The sequence below is a fragment of the Anguilla rostrata genome, chromosome 11 (genome assembly GCF_018555375.3).
Source record: "Anguilla rostrata isolate EN2019 chromosome 11, ASM1855537v3, whole genome shotgun sequence".
Classification (NCBI taxonomy): Eukaryota; Metazoa; Chordata; class Actinopteri; order Anguilliformes; family Anguillidae; genus Anguilla; species Anguilla rostrata.
This window is the reverse complement of record NC_057943.1, coordinates 911532-937661: the sequence shown is the minus strand read 5'-3', so window position 1 is coordinate 937661 and position 26130 is coordinate 911532. Positions and strand designations below refer to the sequence as shown.

The 26130-nt window shown below is 47.9% G+C and overlaps 1 protein-coding gene and 2 long non-coding RNA genes across 10 annotated transcripts; 2 read left to right on the top strand and 1 right to left on the bottom strand.

Annotated features, from left to right (window-relative positions):
* Positions 1-6193: 6193 nt before the first annotated feature.
* Positions 6194-24588, top strand: LOC135235141 (sodium- and chloride-dependent taurine transporter-like). Of its 7 annotated transcripts, none has more exons than XM_064300368.1 (14): positions 6194-6466; positions 13162-13391; positions 13982-14116; positions 15314-15548; positions 15992-16124; positions 16597-16731; positions 16951-17054; positions 17146-17270; positions 19296-19408; positions 20923-21060; positions 22691-22793; positions 23066-23166; positions 23501-23671; positions 23848-24588. In XM_064300368.1, the coding sequence occupies exons 1-14, from the start codon at positions 6441-6443 to the stop codon at positions 23998-24000; spliced, it is 1902 nt and encodes a 633-aa protein (XP_064156438.1). In that variant the 5' UTR covers positions 6194-6440; the 3' UTR covers positions 24001-24588. The 7 variants fall into 7 exon arrangements, 4 of the variants coding, with proteins under 4 accessions (XP_064156438.1, XP_064156439.1, XP_064156440.1 ...); XM_064300369.1 differs by having other exon boundaries at positions 6195-6406; XM_064300370.1 differs by lacking the exon at positions 6194-6466 and adding an exon at positions 6533-6896.
* LOC135235149 (uncharacterized) lies at positions 17829-18546 on the top strand. The gene is made up of 2 exons (XR_010324295.1): positions 17829-18169; positions 18205-18546. It is a non-coding gene; the product is annotated as an uncharacterized LOC135235149 (long non-coding RNA).
* An 86-nt stretch (positions 24589-24674) lies between the features above and the next one.
* LOC135235148 (uncharacterized) lies at positions 24675-25453 on the bottom strand. Of its 2 annotated transcripts, none has more exons than XR_010324293.1 (5): positions 25310-25453; positions 25130-25190; positions 24984-25079; positions 24933-24952; positions 24675-24889 (listed from the first exon to the last, which is right to left on the bottom strand). It is a non-coding gene; the product is annotated as an uncharacterized LOC135235148 (long non-coding RNA). The 2 variants fall into 2 exon arrangements; XR_010324294.1 differs by having other exon boundaries at positions 24921-24952; positions 25130-25239; positions 25272-25380.
* Positions 25454-26130: the final 677 nt, after the last annotated feature.

Sequence of the window (26130 nt, the reverse complement as noted above, 5' to 3'; positions counted from 1 at the left end):
TGGACATTAATCATGATTTTATGGAGATCCAGGCCCATTGTGGGGTGTAATGGGTGCCCATTATCAGCATATGAATGGTGGATTTCGTAACACCTTCTTAACATTTCAATCGTGGGTTTTCGGACAATCGGGGGGACCCACAGTGAGCCCCCATATCCCGGCTCTGCTGGGTTAACAGGAAAGAGGCCCCTTTGAGCATCAAACAAACGAGAGAAACACCGTGTGCACTGTTCCCTGTAACCAGACGCTAAATAAAAAAATAAACAGGTTAATGTGCAGAAAACACTGGATTTTATAACCTTGCCGTGTGAGGGATGTTCTCTCTCTCTCTCTCTCTCTCTCTCTCTATGACTTCCTCCTGGAAACGTCCAGTTAGGGATCCTCATGCACAAATGTAACCTGTGAGCAACACTTGTGTAACTCAGCCAAAGAGCACACAGGCTCTCACTGTGGCCCCCTACATTTATAGACAAATAAAAATGTGTTAGTGGACAGGAGCTTTGAAAACAGTCCGGAAAGTTGTTGTTCTGCTTGGCATGGCTGTAGCTCCAGGGACAGGCAGCCTGTGATTTTGTATGCAGCGAGCTCTTCCATGCTGTCACACGGACGTTTTGTTTTTGCTCCAAGTGAAGTATTACAGTTCCAGTCTTTCAGCCGCAGGGACCTCGACTTGCTTTGACTTCTTCCCCCCCAAGCCTGGAGTTCAGCAAAGCACTGCTTCCCCCCTGCAGTACGATTCCCTGTATAAGAGCTACACACACACGCGCACACACACACACACACACACACACACACACACATGCATACATACATACATACATACATACTCACACACACACACACACACATACATACTCACACATACACACACAAGCACACGCACACATCATACTCACACACACACACACACACAAGCACACGCACACATACATACTCACACACACACACACATTCATACCCACACGTACACATACACACACACACATACATACACAAGCACACGCACACATACTCACACACACACACACACAAACACACACGCACGCAGACACACAGGAACAAGCACACGCACATACACACACACACACACACACACACACACACACACATATGCATACTCTCTCACACACACACACACAGACACACACACACACACATACGCATACTCTCTCACACACACACACACACACACCCACTTACACCCACAGCCACACATTCATACACTCACACACACACACTCACACACACAGACACAGACACACACACGCACCTGGTGTACTACAGGGGAACTTCTCCTCTCTAATCTCCCTTTATATGATTACCCTGACGGGACTGAGTGGCGGTGCAGCTCAGCGCCCCAGTGCATGCTGGGTATTTGTGCTTGTGCTTGTCTCTTGGCAGCAGGAGTGCGTCAGATGCTTAGATGTCACATGACGGGGGCTGAGGAGCGGCATTATGGGATTAGGGCGCACAGGCGCAGGTTCTGTCCCTTTGCCCGCTGCTCATCTCTGTCAGCAAACGGGACGGGTGACCCAACCCCGCCCGTCTGCCAAGCCGAGCATCATGGGAAAAAAACACTGGACTGCATGGACAGGAGTTTCGTTTCACACAGACACACACACACGACACATTTCACACACACACACGACACATTTCACACAGACACACACACACGACACATTTCACACAGACACACACGCACGGCACATTTCACACAGACAGACAGACACGACACATTTCATACAGACACACACACACACACACAGGACACATTTCACACACACACACACGACACATTTCACACAGACAGACACACACATGACACATTTCAGACAGACACACACACACAACACATTTCACACAGACAGACAGACACAACACATTTCATACAGACAGACACACACGACACATTTCATACAGACACACACACACACACGACACATTTCACACACACACACACGACACATTTCACACAGACAGACACACGACACATTTCACACAGACAGACACACACATGACACATTTCACACAGACACACACACACACAACACATTTCACACACACATACACACACACACAACACATTTCACACACACACACACACACACACACACTATACATTTCACAAACACACACACACAGGACACATTTCACACACACACACACACACACACAAAACATTTCACACATACAAGAACACACATACACCCCCTCTCACACACGCAAACACACACACATACTCAACACACAATGTCTAACACCCATGGAGCGGATGTTACCAATGTGTACGCGGTGGACACTAAGGTTAAAGGTCATGGAGGTTAGACATTGACCAATGGGTACTCGGTGAATGGTAAGGTTAAAGGTCATGGAGGTTAGACATTGACCAATGGGTACTCGGTGGACAGTAAGGTTAAAGGTCATGGAGGTTAGACATTGACCAATGGGTATGCGGTGAATGGTAAGGTTAAAGGTCATGGAGGTTAGACATTGACCAATGGGCACGTGGTGAATGGTAACTGGAGCAGTTGGAATCCAGGAAGTGAGTGACCAGAACAGGAAGCTTTAAACACATTTGTCATAACAAACCGCTGGCAAAACTCCACTGATGCCCAACAGAAGAAAAAGCCTCACAGTTTTACAGAGGAGAGGGAGGCCACAGAAGCAGGTCGGAGAGCCAGAGTCTCGTACAAGATCTATGTGTGCCAACAGCTGCCCAGACCAGGAGATAAAGAATTGCATTGTGGGAGTTTGTACTTTTAGTAAGCTGATTTCTTTTTTCCATTTTATCTTGAATAATAATTATACCTGTAGATCTATGTACATACAGCTACAGAACAGGAAACACACTCCAAAACTGACTGTGGATAATATTCTCATTTAAGTTCATCTGCAAGGCATTGTCTGTGAAAACTAAGTGTCTCAACTAAACCCAACAGCTCTCTGTGAGTCTTTAAGAACTGTCCCTGGGTTTATTCACACACATGACCAGACTCTGCGTCTCCTCAACCCTAACCCATCCGGTGACATCTTTTACTCGAGCAAAACAGCATGGAGGACTACAAAGGGAAGAGAAGCCGTCTTTGTTTCTGTGATCGTAAAACGCATGAAACAATTCAAGTGATCCAGCAGATGCTGTTATCCAGAGCAACTCAGAAATGAAAAGACATAGAGAAAGGGCATGAAACAGTCAGTTTAAAAGCTGCAGTAAAACTCGGTTTGCAGGAGGATTAACACACGCAGCGTGCGAAAAGCTGTAAACAAGCCGTTTGTATGCAAGGGCACTAGCGCAGAGTCAGACTGCAGGCATTTCCTCCCGCAAAGGGCCGCTGTCAGTCTTTGGACCCGACGAAGAGCGCGGCCCGTCGTTTTACAGCACAGCTTTCAAACGGCGCAGAATCAAACGGCACCTCTTTCCAGATCAAATGGGGTGAAATGCTTCTATCAGAGTGGGTGAGGAGCAGCCAGATTCCAGGAGGATTAACAGAAAAACAACAAGGATGTGTGTGTGTGTGTGTGTGTGTGTGTGTGTGTGTGTGTGTGTGTGTGCATGTGCGTGCGTGAGTGTGTGTGTGCGTGTGTGAGTGTGAGTGTGTGTGTGAGTGTGTGTGAGTGAGTGTGTGTGTGTGTGTATGCGTGTGCGTGTGCGTGCGTGAGTGTGTGGGGTGTGTGTGTGTGTGTGTGTGTGTGTGTGTGTGTGTTTGCGTGCATGCTGTTGCACAAGCTGGTGTGTGTTAGTCGACATGTGAAGCAGTGTTCACTCATGTAAAAGGGACATGGGCTGTCACAACTGTGTTGTCACAAACACTCTGAGTATCTTGCAATGTATTTTAGAGTCAAGGCAATTACTGGGGGCAGGGCATTAAATATGGCAAAAATGTAAATTTGAAATAAAATGTGACTGAAATATTTGGTTTTTTTCCTCAATTAAAATAAATATGATGTTAGTAATTTTTGGCTTGAATAAAATGAATGGAGCAGGCATAACTAAAACATGACTAAATATAAAATGCATTTTATTCAAAAGACTAAGACCATGACAAAAACAACACTGCTGGTCACTAAAATACTCCTCATGTTCCAAACTCTCTCAACAGGTTACTAAAATACTCCTCATGTTCCAGACTCTCTCAGCAGGTTACTAAAATACTCCTCATGTTCCAAACTCTCTCAGCAGGTCACTAAAATACTCCTCATGTTCCAGACTCTCTCAGCAGGTTACTAAAATACTCCTCATGTTCCAGACTCTCTCAGCAGGTCACTAAAATACTCCAAATGTTCCAGACTCTCTAATCATGTTACTAAAATGCTCCTCATGTTCTAGACTCTCTCAACAGGTCACTAAAATACTCCTCATGTTCCAGACTCTCTGATCATGTTACTAAAATACTCCTCATGTCCCAGACTCTCTCAACAGGTCACTAAAATACTCCTCATGTTCCAGACTCTCTCAGCAGGTTACTAAAATACTCCTATGTTCAGACTTCAACAGGTCACTAAACTCTATGTTCCAGACTCTCTCAGGCAGGTTACTAAAATACTCCTCATGTCAGACCTTGTTTCATGTTCCAGACTCTCTCAGCAGGTTACTGAAATATCCTATGTTCCAGACAGGTACTGGAAGAAAGCCTGTTATTACTGCAGAGGTCATGAATCTACAAAAGCTTCATACTCTTAGTTTGCATGTATTAATACTGTAGTATCTAATATCCTTTGTGGTCAAGTGGTTTTTATAATCAGTTATAGTCTGGAGACAGGGTGGGAGAAGCCTGTAGTCATAGAGCTTTGTGGGTGGCAATCCTTTCCTTACTGTCAGCCGTGACCTGACTTTACATGGGCTGGCTCTTGATAGGTGGGTATGGTTGTCCACCCCTCATGACTGCATGGGCTCTCCATCCCTGTCCTAGTAGCTATGCAGCCATATATTACTCCTGGCAGGGTCCCCCCAATACATACTACTGCCACTTTACCCACTGTCTGCTATATTGCAAAATACCCTCTCCCCCACGCTGCCGGCGGGGCTCTTGCCCCAATCTTCAAGAGTGCTTTGAGAGTCGTCTGGTCTCCCCCACCTCTGCAGTCCAGCCCCTCTTCGTCATTGCCTCCACCCTGCCCACATCTGTCGCCACCTGCTGCTCCCCATCACTGCCACCCGGCCCCACCCATCATCTGAGCCACATCACATATCATATCTTGTGCATAAACTGGCTGACATGCTGGTCACCAGTCAGCACCCTGAGCCAACCAGAGGAGGATGGGTTTCCCCCTTGAGCCTGGTTCCTTTCAAGGTTTCTTCCCATCTGCCACAGGGAGTTTTTCCTTGCCACTGTTGCCTTAGGCTTGCTCCTGTGGGGGTTTAGGCCAGAGTTGTCTGTAAAGCGTATTGTGACAACTTCTGTAAAATACGCTATACAAATAAAATTTGATTGATGAAATTTGATTGATTGATTTTTAACTTGAGGTGTAAACTCCAGCTAAGGAAGTTGCAATTGACTCTGAGGATTCGCTATAGAGAGCAATTATTGTAGGTTTATTGGTTGAAAACCTGTGATAACCTATTTTTCTCCATTCTGTGGTAGAAAAGTGATGATAACCTTGTGCATTATGGGTTTCACAATGTTTCACAATACATACTTCCGGGTTTCAGATATGACATGAGTGAGACATGCGAGGACATTTATTATTATTTATATTATTTACATAATGTGCCCTAAAACAGAAGTTTGCATCCTCATCGTTTCAGGTGGTATATTTAGGTGAACTCTCAAGCAAGACACAAGCCAAAGTTAACTGCCATTTTATAAAAATTCAGTGAGCCTGTAATGTAATGTAATGTAATGTAATTATATAGCTTAATCTTGTGTTTCCTTGGAAAATAAATACTTTATGAATAAATAAATTGGTTGCCGATGCTATTTCTGTTTTTCCATTGATAAAATAAAAAGTTATTTTTCCCCACCCCTCCCAGTTTAGCTTTGTGACTTGCCACCCAGCAGTAGGCTGACCCATGGTCAGTTTCTCCCTGTTGACATTGCGGTCGGACTCCGTAATGAAGGTTGCGAATACCGATCTGGGGTCAGCGAGTTGGACGCTCGCATTGCTTGTCCGCTGCCAGCGTTGCTGCGTGTGAACTGGCGCTCTCGTTCATGTACACAGCGTGACAGATTCATTTACGGGGTCCTGTCGCTTTAAGAGGACGTTCTCCTGTTGCATGGGGGAATCTGGCTGGTATTTTTCCACTCAAACTTGATGTCTTATGGTCATCCGTTTAAAAAAAAAAAAAACAACGGTCAGAAGAAAAAGCTTATGAATTATTTTTGTGTGTGTGTTACTGTCGCATTCTACTTTAAGCCGCCCGAACATCAAACAAGGAACATTCGCAGAAATAAAAGAAATCTTTACACAGGTAACGGTAACGGACCAGAGCTTTGACTTCGCACATGTGGGGGCGGGGGAAGAGAAAGAGGTATTTAGCTACTTTACGTTCTTTTGAGTTTTAGTTAATTTATAGCCTATTTTGTACCACGCAGCCTATAGTAATTCTTGTGATAGCGCAAGTTTGTATCGTAAATGTAAAATTACATCAGGGTATTTTTGCAATGTTTTGTTTTAACGATAGGTCAGTTTCCTGTTTGTAGCGAAAGGGTAAAATAGACTATGGGAGTTTTGGTCTTGGGGATGGATTGCGACTTCGTTGCTAACTACTACTTGCAATTTGAAAAGAATAGGCTACTTTGCTTGGTGTGGGGATCTTGGTTTCGTATTGAAATACCCATACGCTGGTTTGTGTGTATATATGTGAAACATATACGTTTCTCCCATTGTCGGGAACCCCGGGTGTCTGTGGAGGTATAAGTCGAGTCTGTGGGGATGCTCTGAAACCAACAGATCATCAGGTAACCGTTCGGGTCTGAACGATATATCCTGTTAAGGTGACAGCGTTTGGTGAATATTTTAATGAACGGCATACGTTTCGTCTAAATACTTTTTTCTGTCAGATCACAATTGCATTTATGAGGAATTAATCAATAAAAAACAAATTGATTGTTATCAATAAAAACGATCATCGTTGTTTGGTGGATTCATTCAAAGATTAAAAATGGGTTATGAGTATTGGGGTTTTGTACTGGCAAGATATGCATGAAGCGGTAGCTGGCTGTCCGTTGTTTGCTGGTGTAAATGAACAAGGCTAGCTATTGTTCGTTTCCAACGTGTTTTTGAAGAAACCTGTCACTCGCACTGTTTCTCTCGCGATTTGCATGAGATTAAGGTTGCGTTGCATTTATGATTTTATGATGATTATGTTCTTTTTTATTCTCAATCCATATTCAGTCCCTAAATATATTTGTTCTTGTCATGTTGCCGTGGCCAAATTTTCAATGGGGCATTTTCTATTTATTTTTTGAGAGCGTTAATTTCGCGCAGGTCTGCGCGCACCTGCGTAGCGCGTGTCCAGCCAACTCCACAGGGTCTGAGAACACCGTGGCGCCTCCAGGCCCGAGAAAACGGATGTTGTGCTAGACTGATAAACCGTTGAGTCTTTCTAGTGTATGGAGCGGTGACACAGTGGATTTTATTGGGTAGAAATAATAAGCTTACTTGTTAAAACGCCACTTAAATTTTAAATGTTTTGTTTTGGTTGTCAGTATTATCTATATTTGAACCCTGTGGCAGTTTGGAGCCACGCCCACTTGGAACATGTAAAGATTGCAACCAGCTGTGTGCAAGAGGACCTGTTAAAATTGTTCGTGTTTTTATGTTTGTTACAATGTAACAGTTTTTGTGAAGAGGCTCGACATGTTGAGATTACTACTCTGTAAATTACAGACGTCAGCGTGATTCCATTCGGCATATATATCAATGGACTGCATTTATATAGCGCTTTTATCCAAAGCGCTTTACAATTGATGCCTCTCATTCGCCAGAGCAGTTAGGGGTTAGGTGTCTTGCTCAAGGACACTTCGACACGCCCAGGCCGGGGTTTGAACCGGCAACCCTCCGACTGCCAGACAAGCGCTCTTACCTCCTGAGCCATGTCGCCCCCGAGTCAGGGCATGATGCTGTTTTAGATGATGCTGAGTGCAATTGCTGGGTACTTCAGTCCAATGAGATGCACAAAACCGTTTGAACTCCTGTTTCCACACATATTACACCCATTATCTCTCTGCATATTGGTGGAAACATTTATGTGGCAGATTTTGGACTATACTTGATCAGGTGTTCTGAACGGGACTTCTGGACACTTGGCTCTTTCTCTTTAACACGCTGTGGCTCATTCCTCAATTAAGCAAATGACACTCCAACATGTCTGGAGTTGCTGTGGAGCAAGCGAGGGGGGGGGGGGGGGAGTGGAGGTGCCGTGACTAAGCTCGACCTCCACGCCCTTGAGCTGTGATCTCGTCTGAGTCCTGTCCGCCATGCGACGGCTATCGTCTGTGAAACAAGTAGTGTCTCTGAGCTGGACTGCGAGAGGACACCTGCCAGGCAGGTAAAGGGAGTAGTGTCTCTGAGCTGGACTGCGAGAGGACACCTGCCAGGCAGGTAAAAGGAGTAGTGTCTCTGAGCTGGACTGCGAGAGGACACCTGCCAGGCAGGTAAAAGGAGTAGTGTCTCTGAGCTGGACTGAGAGAGGACACCTGCCAGGCAGGTAAAAGGAGTAGTGTCTCTGAGCTGGACTGCGAGAGGACACCTGCCAGGCAGGTAAAAGGAGTAGTGTCTCTGAGCTGGACTGCGAGAGGACACCTGCCAGGCAGGTAAAAGGAGTAGTGTCTCTGAGCTGGACTGCGAGAGGACACCTGCCAGGCAGGTAAAAGGAGTAGTGTCTCTGAGCTGGACTGCGAGAGGACACCTGCCAGGCAGGTAAAAGGAGTAGTGTCTCTGAGCTGGACTGCGAGAGGACATCTGCCAGGCAGGTAAAAGGAGTAGTGTCTCTGAGCTGGAGTCAGAGGACACTCCAGGCAGTAAGGAGTAGTGTCTTGGAGCTGGGGGGGGACCTGCCAGGCAGGTAACGAGGGAGTTGGTCTCTGAGCTGGGTGCGAGGACACCGCCAGGCAGGTAAAAGGAGTGTGTCTTGAGCTGGATGCGAGGGACACCTGCGGGCAGTAAAAGGGTGTGTCTCTGAGCTGGACGCGGAGGACAGCTGCCAGGCGGTAAAGAGTACTGTCTCTGAGCTGGACTACGAGCGAGGACATCTGCCAGGCAGGTAAAAGGAGTAGTGTCTCTGAGCTGGAGTGCGAGAGGACACCTGCCAGGCAGGTAAAAGGAGTAGTGTCTCTGAGCTGGACTGCGAGAGGACACCTGCCGGGCAGGTAAAAGGAGTAGTGTCTCTGAGCTGGACTGCGAGAGGACACCTGCCAGGCAGGTAAAAGGAGTAGTGTCTCTGAGCTGGACTGCGAGAGGACACCTGACAGGCAGGTAAAAGGAGTAGTGTCTCTGAGCTGGATTGCGAGAGGACACCTGCCAGGCAGGTAAAAGGAGTAGTGTCTCTGAGCTGGACTGCGAGAGGACACCTGCCGGGCAGGTGAATAAATATGCACTAATATACTTCCTGTAGGGCCAGAAAAAGCTGAATATGATGCCATTAGGGATGCATGATATATAAAATCTGAGGCCAATATCAATAACTGATATCTGTCTGGCCATGTGGACTGATGCTCTGGGCTGTTTTACGTTTCAACTTACTTTCAACTTGCTTACTTTATTATTAAGCCGAGAGCATGAGTCTAGAGAGCTGCAGAGTCACTGTATATGTTTGCCTGCAAGTTTTGGAAAAAGGGGTACATCAAAAATAAATAATAAATAGAACAGGTTCATATGACTATGATTAGGCATATCATGTGTGTCACCTCTCTGGTGCATGTTTCTCTCTCTGGTGTCTTTTTCTTTTTTCTTTGGACTTTGTTTTGGGATAATATTATAGAGTATCTATAGAAAGATAAATTACCTGTCTAGTTGCATTTTCTTTAGTTACAATACAAATTGTTGTTATTTAGATTTAGCTTTGCCGAACATTTATAATTGATAATAGATGGTTCTGTGCCTTCATGGTGATGTCATACTTCCATAGTCCTGAGACTAACATTGATGTTCTCCGCTTCTGTGAGTTTCTCAGGATAAGAGCATCTGGTATGTGACTGTAATGTTATGGTACATCATCATAGCAACCATAACCATAGCTTTAGGCCAATACTGATAACACTGTTTGAAGCTGTCACTGGCCCATACCCATACAGCTGAATTATTGCCGCACATTCCTCTGTGTTACTTTTCATTTTCATACTGAATGTGCTTCAGAGTGTCAGATGTAAGGTTGCATGTTTTTTCTATTCAGAAAAATGTATAAATGTATATGTTTCGTTTACTCAAATTGTTTGCTTAACAGTTTGGGGTGCTTCAACTTCATCTGTTCTTGTATTCACTGGTCTTTAAATGAATGAAAATGAGATTAACTTTAAGAGATGAAAATGTCTCTTTTGGAGTAGATACTCTTAATTACTTTTAATTATTGAAATATAATAATAATAATAATAATAATAAATAGGAATAGTAATGTTTTGAAAAACGTTTCACCACTTTTCAACGACAGTTAAACTGTTAGGAACTCTTTAATGCTTGTTGAGATCTGATGGAGTGAGAGAGGTCTTCTGTAAAAAAAAAAAATAATAATAAAATAAATAAATACAAAACACTCGGCTAACTAATCTTGGCGCGGCGGTAATCGGCTGAGCGGTTGTCCTGGCTAAAAAGTGCTCCGGTTGTGCCGAGGCCGCGTCGGCGGAGATTCGCAGGTGCGCGCGGCTGCCGGACGCGTTCCAGACCGTCGACGGTCATGCCTTGGATTACGGCGCGCGCTCGCGGTGTGGAGCGAGAAAGCGGCGCTGTTGGGAAGTGGAAATTTACAATCCGCGCACGGCGACTGCACCCCCCCTCGGCCCCCCCAGCGCGGCGCCCAATCTCCACACCGCATTTAATTGTCTTTAGCTACGGGGTGGGCAGTGCTTTCCACTTCTTTTACTCAGAACCGAGGGCACACTGCGGAGTTCAGCATAAACGGGTCATGGTAACAGCAGAGATAACTGCGCAGAATAAACAGCACGCGGCCATGAAAGAACTGTAAGTCTTAAAGTCATTTTCAATTGTTTGGAAGAGGACTCAAACGTCTTACTGTTTCCTCGTATTGTCATACTTTTTTTTTTCTTTTCTTTTCTTTTTTAAAGCAGGACAGCAACGTAGCTGGAATTATTTCGTTATTCTTATTCAGAAAACACATTCAATGTCAAAAATAACCTGTAATTATCTTTAAATATATGATTTTTTTAAACATGTTTCTTATTTATGTGTTAAGAGTCTCCAAGGTTTGTGGTTTGTGATTGAAGACATCATCTGAAAAAGGTGTTGGTTGTTTCCTGGGCTGTGTTTGTAGGGGGGAGGCGGTGTTGGTTGTTACCCAAGGTGTGCGGTTCTGGCCGTTTCCTGGGCTGTGTTTGTAGGGGGGAGGCGGTGTTGGTTGTTACCCGAGGTGTGCGGTTCTGGCTGTTTCCTGGGCTGTGTTTGTAGGGGGGAGGCGGTGTTGGTTGTTACCTGAGGTGTGCGGTTCTGGCCGTTTCCTGGGCTGTGTCTGGAGGTTGTGTGCTGCGCTTCTGATTCATGCCGAGGTCAGATGTCTGTCCAGCTCTCCGGAGGGGAAAGTGTTGGATGGTGAGGAGACGATGGAGAGTGAGAGAGAGGGGGGGAAAGGGAGAGAGAGAGGGAGAGAGTTTATCCAGTTATGTAACCGGAGTTCAGAGTGTGGAGCCTCCATAGCCTGACCTGTGCTGCAGATTGAAAGCTTGTGAAAGAGACAGATTACAGGTGGATTAGGCAACACAAACTCGCTGAAGCTACGCTAACCGCTTGAGCAATCGTTCATAAAATCCCCTGCGTCAGCCGAGCAGTTCCCATCGGTCCCGCTTCACTCAGGACCTGCGGCACACTTTATTTTCCGGCAGAGAGAATAAGTTCAGACGCCTGAATGCAGCGCAGACCACAGGCTGAAATCTTATTCAGATTTATAACGGCTACGTAATGGACAGCAGATGGATACGTGTGGAGAGGGACTGAGACTAACTCGCGAAGAGTTTTGCATTAATACTGAAGCACAGTCGTCTCCTCCACCCTGGGTCTCCACCTGCTATGCCACCCCCTTACCCGCTTGCTTGCTTCTGAAGCATGCTGGGTAATGGAGTACCTGGGGCGTGCACCCGCGAGCCCAACGGACGTGGAAAAAGAACCTTGCAGCAGAGAAATCGGAACTACAATACAAACACGCAGGAAGCCCGTCCCCTGAGATTGGCTGCATTGTTAGACCTGTGGTGCTGAGTGACGGTTCGAGGTGGACACGGGAGTAACGCGTCGTGTCCCCACGCGATTGGCAGGGGCCCAATCAACGCGTGAGTTTAAGCGGCAGTCTGAGTCCCCTTAGCGAAGTACTGCCGCCGAGCACAGTGCTGTTTAGACTGAGCCATCTGCGCAGATTTAGCAGCCATGTGCAGTGCAGCTCTACGGACAGTCCGGGCATATGAAGCTGCAGCCCATCCAGCTGAGATGGGGTTTAGTGTTTCTCCTTTTAAGCTGCAGGTGCCCTAAGAAAACCGTTCTGTCTGTGACTGTGTGTCCTGTCTCTGAATGTGTCCAGTCTGTGACTGTGTGTCCTGTCTGTGACTGTGTGTCCTGTCTGTGACTCAGTTTCCTGTCTGTGACTCTGTGTCCTGTCTGTGACTGTGTGTCCTGTCTGTGACTTAGTGTCCTGTCTGTGACTGTTTCCTGTCTGTGTCCCGTCTCACTGCAGAACTTTTGCTTTATTTTTACTGTCTGAAACCCAGGCAGTAGCAGACTGAGGTGGTTAGAGGAAGTGTGTGTGTGTGTGAGTGTGTGTGTGTGCAGGTGTGTATGTGTGCGTGTGTGTGTGTGTGTGTGTGCGTGTGTGTGCGTGTGAGTGTTTGAGTGTTGTCAGAGGTTAGGGTTAGGGGTCAGAGGTGTAGTAGCTCAGATAAGGTGCCCCACTCAGTGGGTGGCGGCAGTGTCACATTTAGGACTGAAACCTGCAGGCCTGTGGACCCCTCCTCCTTCTCCCCTTCCTCATCTTCCTCTTCCTCCCCCTCCTCCTCCCTCTCTCCTCCGCAGCATGGCGCAGAAGGAGAAGCTCCAGTGCCTGAAGGATTTCCACAAGGACACGCTGAAGCCGTCGCCGGGGAAGAGCCCGGGCACGCGGCCCGAGGACGAGGCGGAGGGCAAGCCGCCGCAGCGGGAGAAGTGGTCCAGCAAGCTGGACTTCGTCCTGTCGGTCGCCGGCGGCTTCGTGGGTTTAGGGAACGTCTGGCGCTTCCCGTACCTCTGCTACAAGAACGGCGGCGGTACGGCACGTTAGCTTCAACACATACAGCACGTTAGCTTCAACACATACAGCATGTTAGCTTCAGCACGTACGGCACGTTAGCTTCAACACATACAGCACGTTAGCTTCAACACATACAGCATGCTAGCTTCAACACATACGGCACGTTAGCTTCAACACATACGGCACGTTAGCTTCAACACATACGGCACGTTAGCTTCAACACATACGGCACGTTAGCTTCAACACATACGGCACGTTAGCTTTAACACATACAGCACGTTAGCTTCAACACGTACGGCACGTTAGGTTCAACACATACGGCACGTTAGCTTCAACACATATGGCACGTTAGCTTCAACACGTACGGCACGTTAGCTTTAACACATATGGCACGTTAGCTTTAACACATACGGCACGTTAGCTTCAACACATATGACATGTTAGCTTCAACACGTTACAGTTCCCCTAGAACATCATCAGGGAACACCTGTTTCTGGAGGGGAAGTTGCTGCTAGGGACGGCCCCCTTTTTCAATGCCCTTATTTGGGCCTTTTCTCCTGTGGTTGCTTGCTTGCTGACGCTCCCTGATTGGCTCGTTCTCCACAGGGGCGTTTCTCATCCCCTACTTCATCTTCCTGTTTGGCGGTGGCCTGCCCGTGTTCTTCCTGGAGGTGGCGCTGGGCCAGTACACCTCCGAGGGAGGGATTACCTGCTGGGAGAAGCTGTGCCCCATCTTTACTGGTGAGTACTGCTACCACCAGGGGGCGCTGGAGAGCGCTGTCTTTACTGGTGAGTACGGCTACCACCAGGGGGCGCTGGAGAGCGCTGTCTTTACTGGTGAGTTCTACTGACACTAGGGGGCGCTGGAGAGCGTTGTTCTTTACTGGTGAGTTCTACTGACACTAGGAGGCGCTGGAGAGCGCTGTCTTTACTGGTGAGTTCTGCTACCACCAGGGGGCGCTGGAGAGTGCCAAACAGCTGAGGGGCCTGCCAGCTGAGTAAAACACAACCTCAGCATGGCAGGAAAAGGGAAAAGGTTTGTGAAGGAACAGGTAGAATGCTGTGTGTGTGTGTGTGAGTGTGTGTGTGTGTGTGTGTGTGTGTATGTGTGCATGTGTGTGTGTGCGTGTATGTGTGCATGTGTGTGTGTGCGTGTGTGAAGAATCAACAATCATTCTCGCACACAAGCAAACACACAAATGCATGCAGAAACACAAACACACATACCACCACATGCATACACACACATACACACAAGCACACGCACACGCACACACGCACACACACACAGACACAAGGATGCACAGATTGAGCTATGTTCTGGGTTGCCATGGTAGCAGAGCGTGCTGACTATGAGCCACAGGTGTGGTGCAGGCTGGAGAGGGACCCAAAGCTGCTGAGTGTGGACTGGGGCTGGAGCTCACTCAGATTGGGGTTTGGGGTGAGGGAGGTTTGGATTGGGGGCTGTGTTTGTGGGGTTTGGATAGGGAGGTTTGGATTGGGGACCCTGCTGTTTGGGAGTTTGGGTAGGGAGGTTTGGATTGGGGACCCTGCTGTTTGGGAGTTTGGGTAGGGAGGTTTGGATTGGAGACCCTGCTGTTTGGGGGTGGGGATCAGGCTGATTGGGTAATTAGTGTTTTGTTTAATGAAGGGCTGCAGAAAAGGCTGATGTGATCAAAGCTGGACAGGGAGTCACCAGCTGAGAGTAATTAATTACCCCCCCCCCCCGGGGTATTCAGGGTATTCCCCTCCCAGTATCCCAGGCTACCGTGCCCAAATACTCATTTGGCTCATGGCATACTGGGAAGGCTTTGTGTCAGAGCGAAACAGCGCAGCAGTGCAGCAGGGAGCAGAGAGGAGGTGAGAGCAGGAGAGAGCAGGAGTGTAATGATGCACACATTCAGCAGAGGATGTGATGTCATACGTGTGGCTTGGCAGGTATTGGCTACGCCTCCATCGTGATCGTGTCCCTGCTGAATGTGTACTACATCGTGATCCTGGCCTGGGGGCTGTACTACCTGCTCCAGTGCTTCCAGACGGACCTGCCCTGGTCGCGCTGCAAGCAGAGCTGGAACACCGACAGCTGCGTGGAGGACACCGTGCGCAAGAACCGCTCCCTGTGGCTCGCCGCCAACGTCACCAACTTCACGTCTCCAGTCATAGAGTTCTGGGAGTGAGTGGGCATTTCAGCACTATTCAGTACACTATTCATCATACTATTCAGCACACTATTCAGTACACTATTCAGCACACTTCGCACATTTCAGCACACATTCAGCACTATAGTACATTCAGCACACTATTCAGTACACTATTCAACAACACTATTCAGCACACTATTCAGTACACTATTCAGCACACTATTCAGCACACTATTCAGCACACTATTCAGCACACTATTCAGTACACTATTCAGCACACTATTCAGCACACTATTCAACAACACTATTCAGCACTATTCAGCACACTGTTCAGCACACTATTCAACAACACTAATCATTACACTATTCAGCAACACTGTTCATCATACTATTCAGTACACTATTCAGCACTATTCAGCACACTGTTCACTGTTCCTCCTCTCCCCCCTGAACACCTCCTCTCTTCCCTCCACAGACACAACGTGTTGAACATCTCCGGGGGCATAGAGGAGCTGGGCCCGGTGAAGCCGGACCTGGCGCTGTGCCTCCTGGCCGTCTGGGTCGTCTGCTTCTTCTGCATCTGGAAGGGAGTCAAGTCCACAGGAAAGGTGAGGGGGGGAGGGGGGGGGGGGGGGGAGTCAACACGGAAGTGACTGCATCATCCTACTGTTAGCAAGCTTGTGTGGAGGTGACTCCTAATGTTATGGTTAGTGAAGGTAGAGGTGACTGGGAGGAGGTGCTGTGTTTAGTGAAGGTGAGGGTATTAGGAGGAGGTGCTGTGTTTAGTGAAGGTGAGGGTATTAGGAGGAGGTGCTGTGTTTAGTGAAGGTGAGGGTATTAGGAGGAGGTGCTGTGTTTAGTGAAGGTGAGGGTATTAGGAGGAGGTGCTGTGTTTAGTGAAGGTGAGGGTATTAGGAGGAGGTGCTGCGTTAGTGTGAGTATTAGGAGGAGTGCTGCGTTTAGTGAAGGTGAGGATAGGGAGGTGTGTTTAGTGAAGTAGGATTGGAGGTGCTGTGTTTAGTGAAGGTGAGGGTATTAGGAGGAGGTGCTGTGTTTAGTGACGCTTCCTGTCTCTCTCAGGTGGTTTACGTGACGGCCACCTTCCCCTTCGTCATGCTCATCATCCTCTTGGTTCGCGGCGTGACTTTACCTGGCGCTGCAGAGGGGATCAAATTCTACCTGTACCCCGACCTGTCCCGCCTGAAAGACCCCGAGGTACAGGACAGCCTCCCGCCTCCTCCGCTGTCCTCTTCCCCTTTCATACCGGGATTAACCCTGTTTATGAACATAAATTACCCACCCCCTTCGTCCCTAACCCCGCCCTGTTCCCACCCCCTTCGTCCCTAACCCCGCCCTGTCCCCGCCCCTTCCGGTTTTAACCCTGCCCTGTCCCCGCCCCTCCCGGTCCTAACCCCGCCCCCTCTGTGCTGTTAGGTGTGGATTGACGCTGGGACGCAGATATTCTTCTCCTACGCTATCTGTCTGGGAGCGATGACATCGCTGGGGAGCTACAACAAGTACAAATACAACTGCTACAGGTGAGGGGCGGGGCCCCGGGGCTGGGGGCGGGGCTGGGGGGGCGGGGCTCTGTGTGTAATTAACATACTCCATGACGTATGTGTGACATAGGGACTGTTTGCTGCTGGGGGGCCTGAACAGCGGTACCAGCTTTGTCTCGGGATTCGCAATATTTTCCGTCCTGGGCTTCATGGCACAAGAGCAAGGGGTGGACATTGCCGATGTGGCAGAGTCAGGTACGAGGGTCAAAGGTCGCAGTGATGGTGGGCGCTGCTCCTTTAAAAAAAAAGAATAAATACGATTCTGCTCTCCGTTCACCGGGGCAGACACTGATGAAACAGGAAACTGACCACAAACACAGCGGCGCTCTGCGCGAACGTTTCTGCAGTCAAACGCCTTTTCAGTCAGTCACACACACACATGCACACACACTCACACACACATGCACACACACTCACACACACACTCACACACACACACATGCACGCACACACAAACGCACGCACACACACACACACACTCATGCACGCACACACACATGCACGCACAGACACACACACATGCACACACACAAGCACACACACTCACACACACACACATGCACGCACACACAAACGCACACACACACACACACACACACACGCACGCACACACACTCTCACACACACACTCATGCACACACAGTCACACACACACAACCACCACACACACACACACACACTCATGCACGCAGATCTGTTTGCTGTTGTGACGTATCTGCCACACTACAGAAGAGAACATTGTTTTGTTCTGGTTCGGTTGCGACCCACCAAACGGTGTGAGAGGTTATTTCATCAGAAGAATGTGTGAATAAAAATTGGGGTGGTTGGCAGTGTGGGGTGGGGGGCGAGTAGTGAAGTGGACCAGGACCCCTTGTAAAAAACGAGTGATAAATTATTAACATAACTGTTTGAAGTGTGCCATGTTGCAAGGGTTCGCAAACTTTAATCTCAGGGCCGCTTAACAACGCTCAGCTGGGTTTGTACAGTATCAGCTCTTACTGCCAATACACCGATAGAGCAGTATGGACTTTGGGCAGTATGTTCATTTTATATAAAAGTCCAAAATATGTCATTCATAAAATCACAGTACACAGGTGTTAGGACCCCTGGTGTATTGTGTGGGTTGCAGATGTTAGGACCCCTGGTGTATTGTGCGGGGTTGCAGGTGTAGACGGTGCATCTAAGACGGTTTTACCTGTACGAGGCTGTTGTTTTATCTCTTTCTCCTTGTGGACACTGGGCTGGTGCACTCCTCTCTGCATGTCTATCACGCATTGGTCTTCTTCATGCAGAAGCTTTGCAGGAGATGTGTCCAAAGCAGCGATTATTCCCGATTTATTTTTTCGTTCTGGGAAGTCGAACAAAAACATTTTGAAAAGATGGAAGCTCACTTGCTGTATTTGCGAGGGTGTAGTTTCCTAAGGACAGGGGCTGACTCAGCTGCTGGAAATAAATTGTTTTTGTGAATATATCCGGTTGCATTGAATCCTGTTCCACTGCACCTTGTTTTTCATTTACTTCATTAAAATGTGGATTTGTTGTTTTGAATGGCTCTGAATGGTGGGTGCGCTAAGAGAGTATATATTCACATGAACATTCACATTGAAGTTGTCAAAGCCCATGCACACATTATTGGAACTGTTGATCACTGTAGCTCATGCACTCAGTGCTTAACACATACACACAGTGTTTAACACATATATGCACAATGTTTAACGCACACACACACAGTGTTTGAAGCATATGCAGTGTTTAAGGTTTCCCGCTAATCTTGTTTGAACTTGGATAAAATAAACAGGTATTTTTCCCTCTTCCATCTGGCTATCGGTGTCAGTGAAATTGTTGTACATCGCAATGGCTGGACCTCCTTCTAAAAGAAGAGAAGGTGGAATGTAAACAACATGTTATGACACGCGTGTGATGATGTGTGTTAGAAACAGCTCTGGAGAAATATGAGGATGAAGGCGACTGCCCTTTCTTGAATGAGATGTGGCTGGGGGTTGGGCGAGGGGGGGGAGCTGCTCAGCTCACAGACCATATGTTATATCCCCACAGAGTGCTAGGAGCAGGAAGGGCGTATTCAGTCTAAGCCACAGTAAGGTCAGCTCTGACGGAGGGTTGTGTTGTGATTCATCGCGATGGCCTGTGTCTCTTCCTTTGGTGCTTAAAGACCTGCTCACTGTCTCTCCCACCCTGCCCCCTCTCTGCTGCCCCCTACAGGTCCAGGACTGGCCTTTATCGCTTACCCCAAGGCTGTGTCCATGATGCCACTGCCCACTCTCTGGGCCATCCTCTTCTTCATCATGCTTCTGCTCCTGGGGCTCGACAGCCAGGTGAGCCCCTCCCCCCTCCCCAGGACACAGAGAACATTAACACCTGGATCCAAGCCCCTGAGTGGATACATGGCGGTCACGTGATCTGTGAAAAACACGAAGGGTTCAAAAATCACACAACGCAGCCGGCTTGGCTTAGGTGTTGAACCCCGTGCCGCGTTAGCGTGCCGCGATAGCGTGCCGCGTTAGCGTGCCTCATTAGCCTGCTGCGTTAGCGTGCCGCATTAGCCTGCTGCATTAGCGTGCTGCATTAGCCTGCTGCGTTAGCGTGCCGCATTAGCCTGCTGCGTTAGCGTGCCGCGATAGCGTGCCGCATTAGCGTGCCGCGTAAGCCTGCTGCGTTAGCATGCCGCATTAGTGTGCTGCGTTAGCCTGCTGCGTTAGCATGCCGCATTAGCATTAGCATGCTGGGGCAGCATTCTCGCCATGACTTATTTTTAGCGCCAACGTCACGGTGGATTTGTGCTGGACGCGTTCCCCGGAATGCGTTTGGGACGGAACAATGTGGGACTCAGAGCTGGTCAGTGACAGGCCGCCAGCGTGTCTGCGCTCATCGGGCCGATCGGGTTTCCTGATCCCGTGTGTAATTTTACACGCTGCTCAGTCAGCCGCCGCCGTAGGCCCGCCGCCATAGGCCCGACAGAAACACGGACCTCACGCGCATACCTAAACACCCGCGTAACCGCGGCTATTTCCAACCACTGGCCTTCCCGCTGCACCATAACTCACATTGCTAGGGTTGCGTTACCATGCTGGGGCTGTGATCTTTAACTCTGTGAATTAAAGAACCGCTTTTAATGAGTTTTCTAAACTTTTAATTAACTTTTTAGAGTTGCACATAACTCTGTCTCTGACTCGTGACTTAATTTTTGCCTTTATTTTCTGTCTTGTTTGTCTTTGGGTTGATGTACTCTTCATTATATTAGCTTTTTTCTTCAGATGAATATACCTGCATAATGTATTAGTGCAGGGCTATGCTAACAGCTGCTAGCAAAAAGGTATTTGAAGTTTTCCTGTCTTACAGTGCCATACCTGCACAGACCTTGACTGTGAACTCACACCTCAGTGAACACCAGTGAGCTTTTAAATGGAGGTTTTAGATTGCTTCACGTTAGTTTAAAATTGTGGCGTTTTAAATGGTGATCAGCTTTGTTCTCTGTCCCAGAGTAAATGGTGCTCCCCTCTAATGGGACACTGTGATGCAGACTGACTAGCTTCTTTAGCGGGTTGCGTATTTATACGGTATTTGGGGAGGTCTCTCAGACTGGCGTAGCCCAGAATGAGTTGAGGTATTTTCTGTTATCAGTGACTCAGTGACCCAAACATGGAAAACACTCACGGGGGGATTTAGGGTTCAGGTACCCAGTTTGCAGCTGACAGGCAGATTGTATAAACGAAAACCAGAAGCTTTGTGTAGCCAAGTTTTGTGTAGCAGCGAAAGGCTTTTATTTTGAAATGGATTATGGCTGAGTGCCCTTTTCCCCTCTGACCTTTGACCCCTCTCTTCTCTGCAGTTTGTCGAAGTGGAAGGGCAGATCACCTCATTGGTGGATCTGCATCCCTCCTTCCTAAGGAAGGGTTACCGGCGAGAGATCTTCATCGCGGTGCTGTGCTCCATCAGCTACCTCCTGGGCCTCACCATGGTTACACAGGTACGGGCCGTCTCAGGTGCTCTGTGAGCATTTAAACACCGGAGCAGCGTGCCTTTACTCACATACACTGTAACTGTAAAACCCAATGATAACCGATGGGTGACATGTTGTAAAGTACTCTGACTGTGATTAAAATGAAAACATATATGTGCAAACACATGGCCCTGGTAATGACTAAATGGCCGATTCTGAGGTTGTTTAAAAATGATGAGTGTGTTTTTAATGAGGAGAGTGCCAGGTTATTGAGTGTAATGGTTTCACGAGATCATTTCTCCTATCTGCGTTTCATAAATCTCTAAAACCTTCATAAAATTCTGTCCAGATTCACTTATTTGCTAAGGACTCTTTTTTTGTTCCAGTTCTATTTGCTTAATTGTACAAATATTATTGTACAATAGTGGTTTAGACCTTGGACATAAATGGCTACGGTTATAAGCTGATGAACCTCATGCCAGATTTGTCATTTTTCTCCTCTTCGCTTTGATTAATTTTACTTAAACAGTCATTAAATGAACTCCACAGTGACTGAGATTCTTTGCCGCTTTTTTCTGGCAGGGATGGTTTTGAATTATTCATTGTGGTGTAAAACTTCAAACACTTGCCAAAGCAGGAAAAGAACTGGCATTTTTCTTCACCCAGTCGAACCTCTGAAACGGAAATCCCAGGGTGGTTTTTTAAGAAAGCTTCTCCTGAGCTGACTTTGGCCCGAAGCCCTCCCCCAGACTGGTGTGCTGGTTTTGGGGACAAGCCTGGTCCTCTGGCCGGGCTGGCTGTGCATACAGATTCGGGCCTGGCGTAGGGACAGTTATTTTAGCTTTATTTCTGAAAACAGAAGCCCAGTTGTTGCCGTCTTTAGCGTTTCGGGTGTCTTAAGTCTTCAGAATGTGAGCGGTTCGGTATCATGCGTTATATAACACACTGGACTCCTGGGAATTGAAGTTGCGTGTGGCGCTTTAATTGCTTTGGGTAACGGTGTGTGGAAAACAAGCTGGGGAGTAGAAGTGTTTGTTAGTGCTATTGAGCGGGAAATGTGATGGAAACTGTCAGCCTCTGTGTTTCCAAACTGGAGTCCTCTCCCCCACCCCCCCACCCCAGTGCGAGGCTAGCGCTGACAGGCAGTGTGAAAGAACCAGGCTGAACCGCTCTCTCAGTCCGTACCTCCGCTCCATTAGCGAGTAGCCTGGGTGGCGCTAGTCTTTAGTGTTAACAGAAGGACAAACACCAATGGCATAAATAATAGTGTTTGCATTTCTGAAATGGAGTTATCCCAACACAAGCATCATAATCATAATATTTATCATACGCTTTTTAATGGTTATTTTTGTTTACACTTACATAACAGAAAGCAATACCAGTGAGGGCAAATATTCTGAATAGTCATGACCACAGAGGTCACAGTGTTTCAGTCTGAAACAGCACTCACAGAGGTCAGAGTTTCAGTGATGTAAGCATTTTTCTCAGAATCTGTGGGGGGGAGGGGGCTACAAGACATGTTTTTAAAGAACACAATGTAAGGCATGGGTGGACTGGCATGAATTTAGATTTTATTCAATTTGTTTTATTGTCTCCCTCCCTCCCCCTCTCTCTCTCTCTCCCTCCCTCCCTCCCTCCCTCCCTCTCTCTCTCTCAGGGAGGGATGTATGTGTTCCAGCTCTTTGATTACTATGCAGCCAGTGGAGTTTGCCTGCTCTGGGTGGCATTCTTTGAATGTGTAGCAGTATCCTGGGTCTATGGTGAGTGTTACTGAAGAACATTCTAGAGAGGATTTCTCTGCATGTCTGTTCCTGTCCGGTGAATCTGTACAGGCGTCAGACTCTAGTCCTGGAGGGCCGCAGTTTTTGGGGTGTTCTCAACACCAGTGGTTCATTTATTTCATCGATTGGCTAAAGAATCCACACGCCTTGTTTCAAAGGCCTTAATTGACAGCTGATTGACAGGAAGCCACAGTCACTGCGGCCTTCTGGGTATTTATTTCCGTTCCCCGAACTTCTGCTGTCCCTCCAAGGCGCTGATAATTTCTACGATGCGATTGAGGATATGATTGGATACAGACCAAACCCGTGGATGAAGTGGAGCTGGATGGTCATCACCCCTGTCCTGTGCATGGTGAGGACCTTCCCCAGCTTCACCAGCTTCATCCATTTTAATTCAGCTTCAGTCCTGTTTTTAAAATGTACGTCCATTTCCCACCCCAATTTGGAATGGACCCCCCACTGCCGATTTGGGAGAGGGTGGGCACCCACTTGCCCTCCTCTGAAACCTGTGTGTCAGCTGCTTCTTTTCTCACCGCCGGTTACAGCCAATCAGAGCGGAGAAAGGGCTTTCATGTGCAACTCTACCACAGCTTCAGTCACTGTGTTTTTATCTCATTTTCTTCAGTGGTTTTTCTCAGCAGCTTCAGTGACCCTCTGCCTCCGTGCTGGTGTGTTCGTGTCCGCAGGGATGCTTTTTCTTCTCCCTGGTCAGATACAAGCCGCTGACCTACAATAAGGTGTACAAGTACCCGGACTGGGCCATCGGACTGGGCTGGGTCCTGGCTCTGGCCTCCATGATCTGCATTCCCATGGTGGTCGTCATCAAGATCATCCAATCAGACGGGCCGCTGATAGAGGTAAGCCCCCAAGCGGGCCTTAACACACGAGCAGGGCTGCACTCGTCTGCTACTGAACACTGGCTGTGCTGACAGCGTTGTCATGGTGACAACGTTAATGTTTCCAGTTGTCTGAAATTGTATTTCAGTCTGAACTCTGACCTCTCCTGTCCCCCCACTCCCCCCCCCCCTCGCAGCGGATCAAGGCCGTGGCCGCGCCCATAAAGGGGGGCGCCAGCTCACGCCCCCCCGACCACCGGCCGAAGAGCGACCTGGGGTACCCCGTGGACCCCGAAAGCAGCCAGGGCCTGTTGCAGCCGCCCCACACCATCGTGGAGACCATGATGTGATCTCTCTCTGTGAGAGAACAGGAAGGACCTGCTTTAGCCGCGCTCGCTAACTCTCACACGCATAGGAACAGGTTTACATTCGCTACACACATGTATCTGCACTAGGACAATTTTTGTTTTCTACAAAATAAGATACATATGTTTTTTTTTCCTTCTTCTTGGTGCTTTTACTATTTTTTTATTATATTGTTATTGGTATTATCATTGCTGTAGCTTGTGGAAGAATTTAACTCAAGACTTCAGGCAGTGTTTCAATTTATCAGTTTTATCTGACCTCCTTCCTGTAGACAGTTGGGACTGTGGAGGGAGGGGGGTGGAAAATATTTGCCAGTCAGACGTAAACGTGTCGTGTTTAAACATTCAATATGCTGGTGTGCTCAGACAACAGCCCAGTGTACCTACGTAATGATGTTCTTCAAGGTGTTGTGGCAGTATCCTTGTAAGGTGAATCAATTTATTTTTTTAACACGTAATTCCTTGTTCTTGTTGTTGATGTCGTGTGATGAGAAGGGAAGTGAATGTACCTGTCAATAGTGGAAACCACACCCCCTTCCTGGGGGCAGGGCTTAAAGCAGGCTGGAGAGCTCCTGTGCGATTGGTCAGCTGGACACGGTGTCAGGGTTAGTGTGGACCAGGGCCTCTGTTCCAGGAGAGCGGCAGTCACTGGGGGCTTTAGCTGCAGTCAGGAGGAGTGTAGGATCTGCTCTTTCAGACCTGGAGTAGACGAGCCCCTGTGTGGAGGAGCTCAAACAGACGCTGAGGCCCTAACCCTAACCCTAACTCACACCTCTCTGCCCTAACCCTAACCCTAACCCTAACTCACACCTCTCTACCCTAACCCTAACCCTAACTCACACCTCTCTGCCCTAACCCTAACCCCAACCCTAACCTAACTCACACCTCTCTACCCTAACCCTAACCCTAACCCTAACTCACACCTCTCTGCCCTAACCTAACCCTAACCCTAACTCACACCTCTCTACCCTAACCCTAACCCTAACTCACACCTCTCTGCCCTAACCCTAACCCTAACCCTAACTCACACCTCTCTACCCTAACCCTAACCCTAACTCACACCTCTCTGCCCTAACCCTAACCCCAACCCTAACCCTAACTCACACCTCTCTACCCTAACCCTAACCCTAACCCTAACTCACACCTCTCTGCCCTAACCCTAACCCTAACCCTAACTCACACCTCTCTACCCTAACCCTAACCCTAACCCTAACTCACACCTCTCTGCCCTAACCCTAACCCCAACCCTAACTCACACCTCTTTGCCCTAACCCCCCCTCTCGTCCCACCTCACCCAGGACGGGGGCTTCAGAGTTCGGGCTGCTGAAGCTGAAATGAGGCTTTGCTCATCTGCGTCTCCGTTAGCGTGACTGTACGTCGACCAATTTTATGTTCCTGCTGGGAAAGAGCGAAGTGTGCTAAAAGATAAGGGTTGCTTTTTATTAGAAGTTTTATTAGCTCAGCCAGTCAGGAAAACGCTACGCTCGTCTCAATGACCATTTTCATACAGAGCATACCTCGCACTTTGTATATATTTTTTAAAAATACAAGTAAGATGTTTTCCCAGGAAGAAGCTTCCTTAACCCCTTCGTGCAGATCTGCCCACTCCTTGCCCATTTAGGGGGTGCCCTATTTAAAGCTTTATAACTCCAGGTGTGAGCATCACATATCCTTGGAAAGTGGCTTAAATGAAACAAGAAATGTGTAACCATTTACAGTACTAACTTAAATTAGTTAGTTTATATTCATAATTTAGGTAGACAAAGTGCCACAAATGCAGTTACCTTGGCAGTGTGCTATTGCATAGTACCGCCCATTAAGTGGAGAGCTTGGGGGTCCAGTGAGGACTGGTGAGAACACAGTATTAGAAACTTCGTATTTAACATATTTGTCCGGTATCGTCTTCTAATAAAGCAGGAATACAGAGCTGGTCATCTGAATTTAGCAAACTCTGGACGCCCGCGTCCTGGCCACTTTGGGATCTGCACGAAGGGGTTAAAATGATTTCACTTTCCCAGACAAAGCACTTTGGGAAAGCCATGGTCAAATGGGCATCTGGCTCTCCCAGGTAAATCAAATGCATTCTAATGTAAATGTGCTTGATATGGAAACAGA

Coding starts and splice junctions, on each gene's coding strand:
- LOC135235141 (XM_064300367.1), top strand. CDS start 10,829: ATGCCTTGGATTACGGCGCGCGCTCGCGGTGTGGAGCGAGAAAGCGGC. Junction 15,549..15,991: donor CCAGTCATAGAGTTCTGGGA/GTGAGTGGGCAT, acceptor TTCCCTCCACAG/ACACAACGTGTTGAACATCT. Junction 23,167..23,500: donor TCACCCCTGTCCTGTGCATG/GTGAGGACCTTC, acceptor TCGTGTCCGCAG/GGATGCTTTTTCTTCTCCCT.